Source organism: Nicotiana tomentosiformis, chromosome 3, assembly GCF_000390325.3.
Source record: "Nicotiana tomentosiformis chromosome 3, ASM39032v3, whole genome shotgun sequence".
NCBI lineage: Eukaryota > Viridiplantae > Streptophyta > Magnoliopsida > Solanales > Solanaceae > Nicotiana > Nicotiana tomentosiformis.
In genome coordinates this window covers 93383817-93398480 of record NC_090814.1, presented here as the reverse complement: position 1 = coordinate 93398480, position 14664 = coordinate 93383817, and the positions used below count along the sequence as shown (strand labels likewise).

The following is a 14664-nucleotide window of genomic DNA, read 5'->3' as shown; positions in this document are numbered from 1 at the left end:
ATTTTTTAAGCATAGAAGAGATACTATACTTTATGCAAAGGATAATATCTCTTATAAAGATATTAAATCTATTTTAAAATCAAAAGAACAAATAGATAGTGATATTACTGGGGAAGCTAGTGGAACTCAAGCGGAAGTTGACTTGTTTGTTAGGGGTAAATCCGACTCCATATCCAGATACAATAATTTAGAGTGTCGCTATTGTCATAAGAAAGGTCACATTATTTCTGAATGCTATAAACTGAAAAATAAAGAAAAGCATAAAGAAAGAAAAAATGAGCACAAAAATACTGACACCGCCGAAGCTAGTGTAGCAACTGATGAGATTGAGGGAACTATATTTTTAACAACTGAAACTAGTTTTAGATCAGACAATGAGTGGATTTTAGATTCCGGTTGTTCATATCATATGTGTCCTAGCAGGGACTTATTTTCTACATATGATTCAGTTGCACATGGAGTTGTCCAACTAGATAACAATGTTACTTGTAACGTTATTGGCAATAGTACAATTCGGATCAGAATGCACGATGGTGTGATGAGAACTCTCACTGATGTTAGATATGATCATGAGTTGAAGAAAAATCTCATCTCTTTGGGCACTTTAGAATCCTTTGGGTGCAAATTCACTGGTGAAGGTGGAGTTCTAAAAATATTTCAAGGTGCTCTTGTGATCATGAAAGCACACATATCTGGTTCGTTGTATACTTTATTGGGCTCCACTGTTATAGGCCCTACTACAGTTTCGGTATCAAACAACATGTATGATTTTGATGACATTAAATTTTGACATATACCCATTGGGGCTTTTGCGGAGAAGGTGGAACAAATTTACTATATCAGCCAAAATTAGGCCAAGGCGGAGATTTATAATATGGCCAATATTTTGGCTAATGGAGTCCATCTCACATAAGTATAAGTATCTTTGTAAAGTGTAGACTTTGTTGGCAATATTTTTTGGGACCCAAAAATATTGCATTATGTGGTGGACATCATTTGCACAAGTTGTATCTCTTCTTTTACACCTAAGATGCCAAGACTTTTTTGCCTATAAAAGGAAAGGCCATTAGTTCATTTTAAACATACCAACAAGACTTGAGTCTTCATTTCTTGTTTCTTCCTTTCCTCATTTATTAAGAGTATTTTGTATGAGAGTTAGTATTGGGAAACACTTGTCTGAACCCTTTCTCTTGGAGTGGTCTTGTGAGGTTATTCCCTTAGGGTTTTTGGGATTAATTAGAGTGTTTACTTTAATTTTGTACTCTCTTTTGTACTCTTATTGGTATAGTAAAATTGCTGCTCTCCGCTTGTGGACGTAGGTCACTTTGACCGAACCACGTTAAATTTGTGTCTTCTTTATATGCTTTAATTGCCGTTTTTATCAACTTTTTATTATCTTTGTCATTGTCATTATATTGTTATTTGACTAAATTTCGCGCTACCCGGATTCCCGATCCTAAAAATACCTAGAGAAGGATTCCTGGTCTATTTAACTACCTAAAGCTAGCCGAGAACGGAAGCTTTCTTATCATGTGATTAGTCGGCAACGACGGGAATGTCAAATGTGGATATTTAAGTTTGTGGCTGTGGTTTAATTAGAGGTCCCACTGCTATTTGGTTTCACTGTTTCCATGTCACATTAGATGGAAATCCTATGATGTCGCTGTATTTCTTTTTCCAATTTTTGCAAGTGTTAAAAGTGAGTCGGCCTATAATATATATTATGCTACAGTTTGTGTAGTTTGTCTGAGATATTAAAAGATAAGTCAAACTATAATTTGATTTGGCATTCCTGTTTACATCACGAGGAAAATTCTTGGGTATTACCTTTGACCGGCGTCAGAAACTATTTACATTCGATAGCCAAAAAAATATATAAAATTTATATAATTTTTATATATAAAATACATAATGCATATATAAAAAAATAAATATATTTTTTCAATTATTATTTTGAAAGCAACTATACAGTATCATTTCCCAAAATTATTTTGTCAATTGGAGGAGGACTCCATGGTCTCATTGATTCCTATTGAAGTCTTCCAATTTTCCCCCTTTTTTTTATACAAAAGTAAAGGTGATGTTAATGATAGTATTAAAGGTGGGTTTGGGCCAATGGAGTTCTTGTTTCATGGACTCTATATTTTTTAGGGCAGGCCCTTGAGCTCAGCAATTGTACAACAACATTGCAAACTATGAGATTAAATTGAATAACTAAACAAAATAGCCGCACACCCAATCTCTTAATTTAAAAATAGACAACAGATATATAATATATGTATAATTCATGTATAATCTATGTATACATGCTAGGAAAAATAAACAATGAATCCGACTGGTTATTTGTGTAAGGATCCCGACAATAGTCATGAACTAGCCTTCCGGAGTAAAGGGGAGAGTGCTGCAGTATTTTAACAATTTTCCTAATAATAGAATAGCCTGTCAGCCATAGAGATAGAGTTTTCAAATGACGATTGACATTTGACTAGAGTGGTGGTTGTGAGTAACTTGTAATTTACAAGTGCTGTTCGTGCAAGGCACTCATCAAATGACATGAGCTACCTAATGCTGGCTTTAAGTATATAACCAATGGTTAAGTTATAGTGGTTGCAAATTAATTCATTTTTAGGGTGTGTATAGTATTCCTTTTTTTTAATTAAAAAATGAGCTATTTATGGCAAGAAATATGGGCTTCTGGTAGTGTTTTTATTGACAGTTGAGAGAAGGAAACAAATTGACTATAAAAACTGGTTAAAGTAAAGTATACAATAAAAGTGCACTAATAATCTTATTCATATGCGTCCCCAAACGATGCTAGTCTGCTGGTCATTTCAAATATTATTTTTGTCTTTTCAATAGTTTAAAACAATCTAATAGTGTAAAATAATTCCACGAGGAAAATGATTTATGCCACATAAAAGACGCCGTTGTGGATAATGTGCGTTTTACTCATTTACTAGCATTCTTTTCATAGTATAGGCTTGTCATGAATCATGATATGGACATATTATCCATTGATATTTTGAATATGAAGCCTCTTCCTAAATTCAAACCTTTGGAAACATGAAAATATCATAGAACTACGAGTCAATTGGCAAAAAAGTGATATCCCGTATTTTAAAGATGATTATCACCCTTGAGGACGTAAGAATTTTACTACTTCCTCTGTCTTAATTATCTAGTGTTTGGACATGGATTTGATTGAAACTTTAAAAAAAATTGAAGATAAAATTAAAAATAATTTTTGAAAGTTAAAATTATACTTCGACGTGCATTTTACTTTAAAAGAATTTGAAACTTTGTAAATAAAAAAATTCAAAAACTATCCTAGAGTTGTTTTTTGGATTTGAAGATTTTGTTTTCAAAATCTGCCCAAAATGTAATATCTATAAAAAGATAGATATTTGAAAATAAAATTTGAAAAACAAACTCCAAAATTTTATGGCCAAATGGGAACTTAATTTTATATTCACATATTTGATTTGGGCACGTAATTTAAGAAAGAATAAATTTTTTTTGGTATTTGTGATTTAAACAAGTCAAGATTAAAAAAGACTTTTAAAATTTATACCCCTTTCGATCCACTTTAATTGATTTTTTGGTCTTTTTTTGTGATCCATATTATTTAATTTTTTCAGATATCAAGAGGAATTAACTTCTTTTTTCTAAAGTTACCTTTGGAGTAAAGAGCTTAGGAGTATTTGTTATATTTTCAATGAACAAATTAAGGTTAATATGATCAATTTTATTGTTAATTAATGCTAAAATATGAATTCTTAATATGTATAAAAACAAACAAAAAAATCAATTAAAATGAACTTGAAAAAGTAACTTTTAATATGTCAAAATATTTGTGACTATAAAAATTTCTAACTAAAGTATCACATAAAAGTAAAGTTTAAAAAAATTCAAATTTAATGTATTGATTAGACGGAAATAAAGTCACGTACACAGAAACGGATGACGAAGCAGTTGTTAGGCACAAGTCAATTTTGTACTAGGCGAGGTTTTGAGATTGACAACTACGTGTTGATCCGTCCGAGTAATTAAATAACTACTCAGTAAATGTGTTGTGTGTTTCATCATTTAATTGGGAATTTCAATAAGTCACCGCACAACTAGCTTAATACTGCTACTTTGAAATTCTCTTTTAGATAGTAATTACTAGGTGCCTTGAAAAACCAATCACGCAATACTCTTAACATGCGACACTGTGAATTAATCACAGATTTGTCTGTTTGGCAACCTCACAATTGACATGAATATTTAAGTGAAGTTGGAAAATTTGTTGCGTATGAACATGACTATCATTTTAAAAAAATTTACTAGTTTTAAGCTATTAATTTATTTGAAACACTCTTAACATAATTTTTTAAATATATTTTATCAATATTTCAAATGTTTAGTATGTACCAATGGTCAAATTATTATTTACAAATATTGAACTTCAAAAGTATTACGTATATGCTGTCGGTTAAGCTCTAGTTATGAACAGCGCAAAATTAATAGAAGAGCCAAAAAATCAAAGGATGATGAGAAAGCCCATGTGATATTAAATGGTGCTGTTGAAAGCGAATGAAAACAAAGTGCATTCATCTATGAAATTTTTTGGCATTGCGTCTTAAATTACAGAACGTGACAAAGGTTTCCCTTTGTTTACTATCGAAATGAAATGAACAAAATTAATTTCCAAATTATCCTCCGTTAGGGATACTATGAAGTTGGGTACATAACCACCGACAGATATCACGCAATTCCTTGCCGCCACGTGTCAGTTTGTAGATAACCAAAGGCCAAGATTAAATCTGATAAATCGTCACAGTAAAAGTAACATGCCTTTAGAGGATTACAGCGGAGAAGAAACCGCGTATACATTGCCCCGCTTCTCTGCATATATATATATATAACACACACAAACACACACACTGATTTGTACGTATAAGAATATAATCTGAGTGCCAGTAGAGATCGAGTTCGAGTGCTGGTGCGAAAATGGAGTTTTTCTATTACGTGGTGTTTGGGGCTCTGGCCGCAGTGGTAGCAGCTCTGGAGCTGGGTGGAAAGAGCAACAAAGATCGAATCACAACTTCTCAGGCTTTCAATTCCTTCAAGAATAATTACATTCTTGTTTACTCTCTTATGATGGGTATGTTCCTTTTCTTCTCCTCAGATCTGAGCCTGTTTCTACCTCTAATTGATTAAATCACTCTGCATTTTTCACATTAATGTCTGTTGGAATTCTCTTACTTACGTGCTCGATCTGATTATCTGAGCGTGGACTTTTTCGGAATTTGAATCTTATCTATTTGGATCTGAGTTTAGAGTTGTTTTTGCTGTAAATTAAATGAGCAGATTGGGTCTTGAAGTCTTGATATGCAGCCTAATTTGCTTAATGGTCTTTAGATCTGTGCATGATCATTTCACTTAATGATTCCTTGTTAATCCAGCTGTATTATCTAAGCAACTATTTATTCATTATGCCTATGGATTAATTGAGGTTCCAATGATCATTAGCACAACTAAAAAGCAAAAGAGGCTAAGTATTTACTTCTTGATCCTATGCTGGAATAATTCCATAATTAACAGTTACATTATGTATGGAGTAATAATATATATGAGTAGATGATACTTCCAGCTTTTATGATTTGTGTGAATGGTGGTGTTTCCCTTTGCTAACGCTTGGGTATTTTGTGGCCATAGCCGGTGATTGGCTACAGGGTCCATATGTATACTACCTTTACAGCACTTATGGATTTGGAAAGGGGGATATTGGACAGCTCTTTATTGCTGGATTTGGATCTTCCATGTTGTTTGGCACAATTGTTGGATCTCTTGCTGACAAACAGTAGGCTTTCAGAATATTTTGTGTGTCAATAATCATCTTTTAATACCAAAAAGTTTCTTGTTTACATGATCTGCCTTGCATTTTAAATTTCAGAGGTCGGAAGAGGGCATGTGTAACGTACTGTATCACTTACATACTGAGCTGCATCACCAAGCATTCACCTCAATACAAGATTCTGATGATTGGACGTGTTTTGGGTGGCATTGCTACATCTCTACTGTTTTCAGCATTTGAGTCATGGCTTGTAGCAGAACACTTTAAGGTGACATGACATGTCCTTATTATCAAGCTGCCTTTTAAGTAGGAAATCCAAACTGTTAAATTTGATCTTTATACATTGTTGATCGTACTACCATTGTCCTTGAGATACAACTTACAGTCCTTTGAAGGAACATAGCAAGTGCTTGCTCTTTGTTTTTGCTTTATTATTAATCTAATATATTTTTATGAAGTTTTAATATATTACTTGCTTTCTTTGTGCAGAGGGGTTTTGACTCCCAATGGCTCTCACTAACTTTCTCCAAGGCAATATTTGTTGGAAATGGTCTTGTTGCCATTATCGCTGGATTGTTTGGGAATTTTCTTGTTGATTCATTAAATCTTGGCCCTGTGTCTCCTTTTGATGCTGCTGCCTGCTTTCTTGCCATTGGAATGGCTATCATATTATCATCATGGTCGGAGAACTATGGAGACGCATCAGAGAGCAAAGACTTGCTCACTCAATTCAAGGGTGCAGCTGTGGCCATTGCTTCAGGTATAGCTAGATATGCTACACATTATGTTTTTTTGTGGACAATCTTCAACCTATGCATCTATCAAAGTGGATAGAGTGATTCCCTTCGGATGAGATTTGACATGGATATAGATGTGCTATGTGCTCCCTATTTATCTATTAGAGTTAGAGTTTCATAGCAAAGTGGTTTCGGGAAGTTATAAGGTTAATTACATTCTGCTATCTTTAAGGTTACAGGAACGCACCATTTCTGCACCCAGGTTATCTGTTATGATTTAAAGCTCCAAAGCTGCCTGAAAAAGGCAGGCGTAGGTTGCATTTTCAGGGACTTAACATCTTTTTCTGTTCTCTTGATACTGCATTCTTTGTGATATATCTGTTTGATATATTCAATGATGGCTGTTCAATTTGTAGCTCTTGCACCCTGTGTCATTACTAGATTTTTTGTTTTGTTTACATTAACTTTTGCACTATCCTTATTGCTGCACGGTTTCTTTGACAGATGAGAAGATTGCATTACTCGGTGCTATACAATCTCTGTTTGAAGGTTCAATGTATACATTTGTGTTTCTGTGGACTCCTGCTCTCAGCCCAAATGATGAAGACATTCCCCATGGTTTTATATTTGCAACTTTCATGTTGGCTTCAATGTTGGGAAGCTCATTTGCAGCTCGTCTTATGGCCCAGAACTCACCTAAAGTTGAGAGTTACATGCAAATTGTTTTTGTCGTATCTTCTGCATCTCTCTTGCTGCCCATTCTGACAACTGTAAGTAGAAATGCCTTTGCTCTTTGTGTTTTCTGCCTTGTGGTTTGTTGGTTTTTAACATCTTTCATTGAACCAGTTCCTAGTATCTCCTTCAAATGTGAAAGGGGGAGGCATCTCCTTTTCTGGATGTATCCAGCTTCTTGGCTTCTGCACCTTCGAGGGTTGCTGTGGCCTCTTCTGGCCATCCATCATGAAGATGAGGTCTCAATACATTCCCGAGGAGGCAAGGAGCACCATAATGAACTTCTTCAGGATTCCCCTCAACATCTTCGTGTGCATTGTGCTTTACAATGTATGTTATCGTTCTTCTGCTCCAAGTAACTGTGCTGCACATGTTCCTTTTCTTACATTTATTTACTCAAGCAATTGTTGTGCTGCAAGACATAATTTTTTTTTTTCAATTCCAGCATTCTGATTTTTGACGATCTTTTTATGTCAATTTGAAGGTCAACGCTTTCCCCATCACTGTGATGTTTGGCATGTGCTCAATTTTCCTCTTTGTTGCATCCATCCTGCAAAGACGGCTTGCAGCCATCGCAGACAAGCCAAGTAAGTACGCGGTTCTCTCTAAAGCTTGCAAGGAAATTGACGCCTTAGATTTAAGATCATTCATTACCAATTCTGAGGCAGGATAAGTTCTCACACATGAACCAATCGTACTTGATTATGACTTGTTATTGCATTACCTTCTTTTGCTCTATGTAACTTTGATGGATTAACTTAATATTGTTACTGATTGCAGAAGCAGAAGATTGGGTGGCAATGAAGGAAAGGGATACTGAGGTCGATCCATTAAATGCACCTTGATTTAGCAGTCAAATATCCTATGTGAAATTTGTCTGCAAAGGACTATTCATTACCCATAATCGGCCATCAGGATTTAATATTAGTTGAGCTTACAATTGTTAAAGAGAAATACCATGGATTCATAATGGAGCTGTTCCTGCCTAGCAGATAAGAAAGAGGCGGATAAGCTAGTGATGTTATTCTCGTTCCCTGGTTGTGTTCTTAAAAGACAAACACTTTAACACGTTTTCGACTATTTTCATTTCTCTCAGATTGTGCTGCTGTGATAGCGCATTACTTTACTCTATGATTTTTTACCTGTTTCCTTAGCCATGGTTCACAAGTATCGACCGAGGCCTACTTTTATGTCATAGGTTTAATCTTTTTGACAATTTATCTCGAATGTAATAGTGAAAAACACAAGTCAATTCTTTTTCTTAAGCAAAGCTGCAATTCTTGGGAAATTTTGTTGGTGATTGATATGTCAGGCAAATGTCTAAAACTGGGTTGGTTTGCGGGTTTATTTTCATTTAAATATTTTTTATTTATATTCTATTCGCTTTAGCCTTTCTCGACCAAGAAAGAGTGCTGTAATGGGTAGCATAACAGGGGACTCGGGTGCAGAGCCGCTACTCTCTTGAACCATAAAAGTTTTAATCTTTGTATAAATTCTTTTCTTTTCTTTTCCAGAATAAAATTTTGGATAACTGATATAATCTCCCTATAACTAATACCTTATACAGATAGTTTCACCGAAATTTGTCGATTGTGGGATTAAAATTCTTGTATTACCAAAATGTAAATAAGAGTATTTAAAGACATAACAATTCATTGCATAAACAATCTCTGCACTATAATCTTCCTATACGCAGACGGTTAACCAAACAACATTTTCCCTGTTTGGTGAAAATGAATGACCACATTTCCCTGTTTGGCGATAGCAGTTCTTTTTTTGTGCAATTTTAGTCTGAATTCAAGGTTGGGAAGAGAGCCTGCTTAGAGCGTTGATTCCACTTGAAACTATGAGAACTTGGAATACTCTAGGCAAGTCATTTTTCAGAGATAGAAGAATTAGAGGCTTCAACTCAAAAACTTACTCACGGAGTGTGTTTATACCGTGCAAATTATATTAATTTATCCTGGTTAAGTGATAACTTAATGTGAGAAATATATTTAATCACGGTAATATGATTAAAGTCTGTAAGAGGCAAGTGTCATATAGCCGTTGATTTCGTGTAAACATTAGGTATAGCTATTTTTTTTTTTTTTTTTTTTTTACACATTAACTTGCTGATGATGAACATTATGATAGGTGGTAGAAAGGTGTTCTGTAAGAAATTGATACAATATTGGAAATCCTAGGTTTGCTAGACTCACTACTGCAGCATTTAAATTGGTTGACTATAAATCCTTGCAAGTTCAATCTAACTAGTTATCCAACTAATTTATTACTTTAGTCTTAATTTTACTTGGTTATAATCCTTTTGCCCTAATATGTATGTTGGTAAAAACTAAATTGATTAAATCAAGGGAACCTCAAACTATTGAATAACTAAATCAAGGTTGAAGTTCATATTATATTTTACAAGGTAAATAATACTTTCAAGTTCCAATCTTATGAACTTTTGAATTAGAATTCTTGCGGAGCTCATGGACTGGCCCATTTATTATATCAAACAATCCCAAGAAAGCTGAGTTATACTGGTTGATTTCTTGACCACTTAAGTTACTGTTTTTGGTTAAATTGGAGTAAATCAGAGTTTAGCAAGATTTGGAGTAGAAGATGAAATGAGCAGGACAAACCGATCTAAAAAGAAATTTTTCTTCAATAATTATAAAGTACACTTGGATACAGACGAAGTTGGGGCTTAAATTTACTTTCAAAGATTAATGAATACATCATATTACATACAAAAACATTGAAATATTACCATTACAAGGAATTTTGTTTTTAAAGATACAAAAAAAAGTTTAGGTGTTTTTTACATATTTGCCTAGAATCACCCGATAGACGTGACAAGTAACCAATGAAACAGACGAGATGCACATAAGCTGATCCAGTTACACCAGCCGGCTTCGTTTAGCCTGGGCTGAAGCAGCTTCAAAATCACCAATGAAGAAAAGGATCTTGTCCAATATGCCTAAATTGGGTTCCTCCTTATGTTCAGGTGAATCAGAGATGCCTTCCATTTTAGATATTCTTGAACCTAAATGTCGTTGAATTTCACCTTGGTGTATTAGGTAGTAGTCATCTCCTTCCCTTATAATCTTCAATCCCCTGAAAAATCATGTAAAAAAAAATTATGAATGCAAAACTAAAACATGTACTACAATATATAGAATTTGGCAATTGAGCTTACAATCCATTCCGATCACAACGATCTTGAACCATATACACATGTTTCCATGACTTAGAATCTGAAGGGGCATAAAAAGTGGCTTGATCTAATCCCCATCTTTCAATGAACAAATCACACCACAAGCTATTATCTGAACCCAAAATTTTCCACCTTCTGCAAACTTTCAAAAAAAAACAAAAACATCTCTTTTCAAAGCATGGAACTTTGACTTTTTTTGGGGTCAAAACAGAGATCCAATTTTAATGCCAAATACAGCTTCATGAGAAATTCAGATCATTTCGTCAATAAATGCATAATTAGAAAGATACCCAATTGTCAGAAGAACTCCATATTAACTGCAAATCTGTTATATAATACTATAAGTTGCCAAATGAATCAGTAGAATTAAGACTAACCCAATTGAGCAGTTGCAAGGTTACGGTGATCCAAGAGGCACAAAATTCTGAGACTAAGTTCAGGTGGCAACCTCTCCATCAGAGTTTGAGGGGTGGGGGTGGGGTGGGGTGGGTGGGGGGGGGGGGGGTTGTTACAGGAGAGAGTTGAGAGAATGGATGAACCGTTAACTTGGCTCTGTTTGCAAGTGCACTTTACTCTTCACCTTTGCCTTCTTTTTTGGACGTTACTGTGTGCTGGATTTTTGGTTACGTCCAAATTATTATTATTTTCATTACCTTATCGAGTATACATATATATGACTTCTACTCGCCAGAAAATTATTATTTCAAAATATAAAAAATGAGTAATTAAATTGATAAATCACTGTTGGCTTGCCTGACGGCGGTGTTAAGCACCATCACGACCTTTAGCGAATTTTGGGTCGTGACAGTTTGAAGCTTGAACTTGTAGCTTGTAGAGAAATCAACGGTGTTTGATCCACGAGCTCTCTGCTTGCTTCTTGTTATTACTTCTGGTGTCTTCTAGCTTATGAAGATTTCTATTTATAGTTGTAGGGAGTAGTGTGGCTCTGCGATTTGATTGGTCTATTTGAACTGACTAATACCATCTAGACACTTGGCACAACTCTATTGGCTGTTGATTTGACTTGTTATGTCTCCCTTTCTTGACACATGGCATGATTTCATTGGCTTATTTATTTATCTTGGATCGCCACATCATTTGACATGTGTCTTGATTTTATTGGCTCGTTCTTTTGACTTAGGTGGTTTCGACATGTGAAAAGGAGGAGCACAGATGCCCAGGTGAGGAGGTGTGAGAGGTTGACATTGGAGGGCCTATGGAGAGGTAGAGGTAGGTCGAAGAAGAAGTGGGGAGAGGTGATTAGGCAAGATATGACACAACTTCAGTTGAACGAGAACATGACCCTTGATAGGAAGGTGTGGAGGTCGAGGATTAGGGTAGTAGGATAGGTGGTAGATTGTTCATACCAATAGGATTAGTACGCACTCTCGCATTCTGTTGGTAGTAGGTTTCTATGACTACCCATTATTTTCTTTCATTTTGATCATCTTATTATCGTGTTATTTCTATGCTACTTTTACATGGCTTTTTGGTGTTGTCCCTCATTGTTTATCTTTTTAATTAATGTGGTACTTATATTTTTCTGAGCCGATGGTCTATTGAAAACAACCTCTCTACCTTTACAAAGTAAGGGTAAGGTCTGCGTATACACCACCCTCCCCAAACCCCACGATGTGGGATAATACTGGGTATATTATTATTGTTGTTATTGTTGTTGTTATTCTTTTAACTTGGATTGCCACATCACTTGACATGTGACATGAGCTTGGACTTTAAAATGGGCTAATAGCCATTTGGACCTTGGGCCAATGAAGTGGGCTTATTATTTAATTCGTAGTCCAATTAAATGGATTAACCCAACACCTATATTGAATTTAAATAATTAGCTCAATTTACTAGCCACAATATTTGTTTGGACTAATGTCTTGAATTTAATATGCTCCAAAATTATTTTATGGATTTAAATCCAACAAAATTTAAATGCTTACAATAATAATAAATGATATTTTAAAAAAAGAAAATGAAAGCAAAAAATAAAAGAGAAAATAGTTATAATGTATAAGTTGTTTTAATAATTGAATTAAAAAGAAAGAAAATAAGAAAAAAGATAAAATGTATATTATACCAGTTATATTAAAAAAAAGTAAACAAATATTTACTATATCAGTTATCTTTTCTTATTGTATAAAAATATAAGAATAATAAAAAAAGCAAAAAATAAATAAATAAAATTAGATTATGAAGAGAAAAAGAAAATAAAAGAAAATATGAGTTAAATAAAATTAGAAAAGTAACAAGAAATAAAGAAAATAAATAAAAAGAAAAAAAAGAAAAAAAAGAAGGAGTCAAAATTGAGTGTGAAATTAAATTATGGTAATAATAATAATATGATATGGGCAAAAAATATATGAACGGAAAAGGGAAAAAAATAAGAAGAAAATGAGGGGGAAAAAAGGAGAAGAGAAAGAAAAGAGGGAAAAAGAAGAAGAAAAGAAGCAGATAAATTAAGAAATATGAGAAAAAGAGAAAATTACTCACAAAAGCTATCATGAGTAGAAAAGATAATTAGTTTGATGGGTAGAAAAGTAAATGGATAGGAAAGGGTAAATAGTTTTGTTTTTGTGGGTAATTGTGTTATTCGCCCTTCTTATTTAGAAGGAAATTGTAAATAGGTTTCTTGTAAATATAGGAATTTTTCTGAACTACTAGGCCCGTAATCATTGCAAAGTTGGTTTGTCTCACTACAAATTTTATATATATATAAACTACGGGAATAATCTTTGTCGCAAAACAAAGATCAAACCCAAAGTTAGAAGACATGAAGCAACATGTTGCTCTTGTCGAAAAAATTAAAATAAAAGGTAACATGTGCTTCTCTCATCTAAACAAACAAAATATTGGAAAAGTGGACGAAAAATGGAAAGACTTTAAGCCCAATTTTCAAATGAGGCCAAAAGGGATGATTTTGATAAATAGCCACTTTTTAAGTCGGCTATTTATTTGAGTTTAGTCATATTTTGAAGTGTATTGGCAAAGTAATCACTTATTACTACGAAAAATATAAGTCTGATAAAAATATCCCTATTTAAAATACGAAGTAACTCCAGGAATTACTACTAGACTTTAATAGTTATAAGTTCAAAATTCAACAATTATTCCTCGACTTTGAATGACCTAAAGTAGTAGCTCTCAATTGTTGAAGTATAATGTGAATTCAAAACCCATAAAGCATTCCCGAATTTTCTCGAATTTTGTATTTAAAATTAAAATTAAAAATTGCTAAAGTATAATGTGAATTCATAACTATGAATTCTTCCTGAATTTTACAATAGTAAAGGTTCAAAAATTAGTAATTTTTCCTAAATTTTATATTTAAAGGTTAAAAATTGTTGAAATATAATGTGAATTCAAAAATCATAAATTATTTTTCTGATTTTTCCTGGATTTTGCACTACAAAGAATTCAAAAACCATTAATTTTTTTCTTCTGAATTTCGTATCTAAAGGTTAAAATTTGCTGAAGTATAATGTGAATCCAAAATCACGAATTTTCATTTTTTTTTTTGGACTATTAAAGGTTCAAAAGCCATTAATTTTCCTAGATCTTATATTTAAAGGTTAAAATTTGTTGAAGTATAATGTAAATTCAAAAATCATGAACCGTTCCTGAATTTTTCTTGATTTTGCACTAGTTAATGTTCAAAAACCATAAATCATTTATAGAGTTTGGATTTTGTACTAATAAAGGTTCAAAATTCTTAGAATTCGAAAAGCAGAAACCGTTCTTGAATTTTGCGCTAGTAAAGGTTAAAAATTCAAGAAATATTCCTGAATTAAGCACTAGTAAAGGTTCAAAAATTATGAATAATTCCTAGGTTTGAAAATTCAGCAATTTTTTGAATTCTAACATAGTTTACTGAGGTTCCACTTGTCAAAGTTTCGAACTCCAATAACGACTACTGGAGTTATGTTTCGTGTTTTAATTGGGGATAAATAAGTCAATTAATCGGATCAATGGCTACTTTACCACTACAATTTAAAATAAAGCTAAATTCTAATAGCCGTCCCGAAAGGTGACCAGCCCAACTATTTTTTTGTCCAAAAATCTTGCCTCTTGAGCCCATATAGTAACGAGATATTGAAGAAAAATGACCCAATTTTTATGTGGCACCTAGTTTTGCGCCATCAATTGAA

At 33.5% G+C, this 14664-nt stretch overlaps 2 protein-coding genes across 2 annotated transcripts; one reads left to right on the top strand and one right to left on the bottom strand.

The window, feature by feature from the left end:
- The first annotated feature begins 4861 nt into the window (after positions 1 to 4861).
- Positions 4862 to 8596, top strand: LOC104119692 (uncharacterized). Its single transcript, XM_009631268.4, has 8 exons — positions 4862 to 5146; positions 5701 to 5845; positions 5939 to 6107; positions 6329 to 6599; positions 7081 to 7346; positions 7423 to 7638; positions 7793 to 7895; positions 8089 to 8596. Exons 1-8 carry the CDS (start codon positions 4993 to 4995, stop codon positions 8151 to 8153), a joined length of 1389 nt encoding a protein of 462 aa, XP_009629563.1. The 5' UTR covers positions 4862 to 4992; the 3' UTR covers positions 8154 to 8596.
- Positions 8597 to 9940: 1344 nt separating this feature from the next.
- LOC104119703 (uncharacterized) lies at positions 9941 to 11052 on the bottom strand. The gene is made up of 3 exons (XM_009631278.2): positions 10888 to 11052; positions 10493 to 10652; positions 9941 to 10410 (listed from the first exon to the last, which is right to left on the bottom strand). The coding sequence occupies exons 1-3, from the start codon at positions 10964 to 10966 to the stop codon at positions 10194 to 10196; spliced, it is 456 nt and encodes a 151-aa protein (XP_009629573.1). The 5' UTR covers positions 10967 to 11052; the 3' UTR covers positions 9941 to 10193.
- Positions 11053 to 14664: the final 3612 nt, after the last annotated feature.

What these genes read in the sequence shown, in the direction of transcription:
- LOC104119692 (XM_009631268.4), top strand. Translation starts at nt 4,993, where the DNA reads ATGGAGTTTTTCTATTACGTGGTGTTTGGGGCTCTGGCCGCAGTGGTA. An exon ending in GGATCTCTTGCTGACAAACA is followed by an intron (nt 5,846 to 5,938) that starts GTAGGCTTTCAG and finishes TTTAAATTTCAG; the next exon opens with AGGTCGGAAGAGGGCATGTG. An exon ending in AGCTGTGGCCATTGCTTCAG is followed by an intron (nt 6,600 to 7,080) that starts GTATAGCTAGAT and finishes TTTCTTTGACAG; the next exon opens with ATGAGAAGATTGCATTACTC.
- LOC104119703 (XM_009631278.2), bottom strand. Translation starts at nt 10,966, where the DNA reads ATGGAGAGGTTGCCACCTGAACTTAGTCTCAGAATTTTGTGCCTCTTG. An exon ending in CCTTGCAACTGCTCAATTGG is followed by an intron (nt 10,653 to 10,887) that starts GTTAGTCTTAAT and finishes TTTTTTTGAAAG; the next exon opens with TTTGCAGAAGGTGGAAAATT. An exon ending in CGTTGTGATCGGAATGGATT is followed by an intron (nt 10,411 to 10,492) that starts GTAAGCTCAATT and finishes ATGATTTTTCAG; the next exon opens with GGGATTGAAGATTATAAGGG.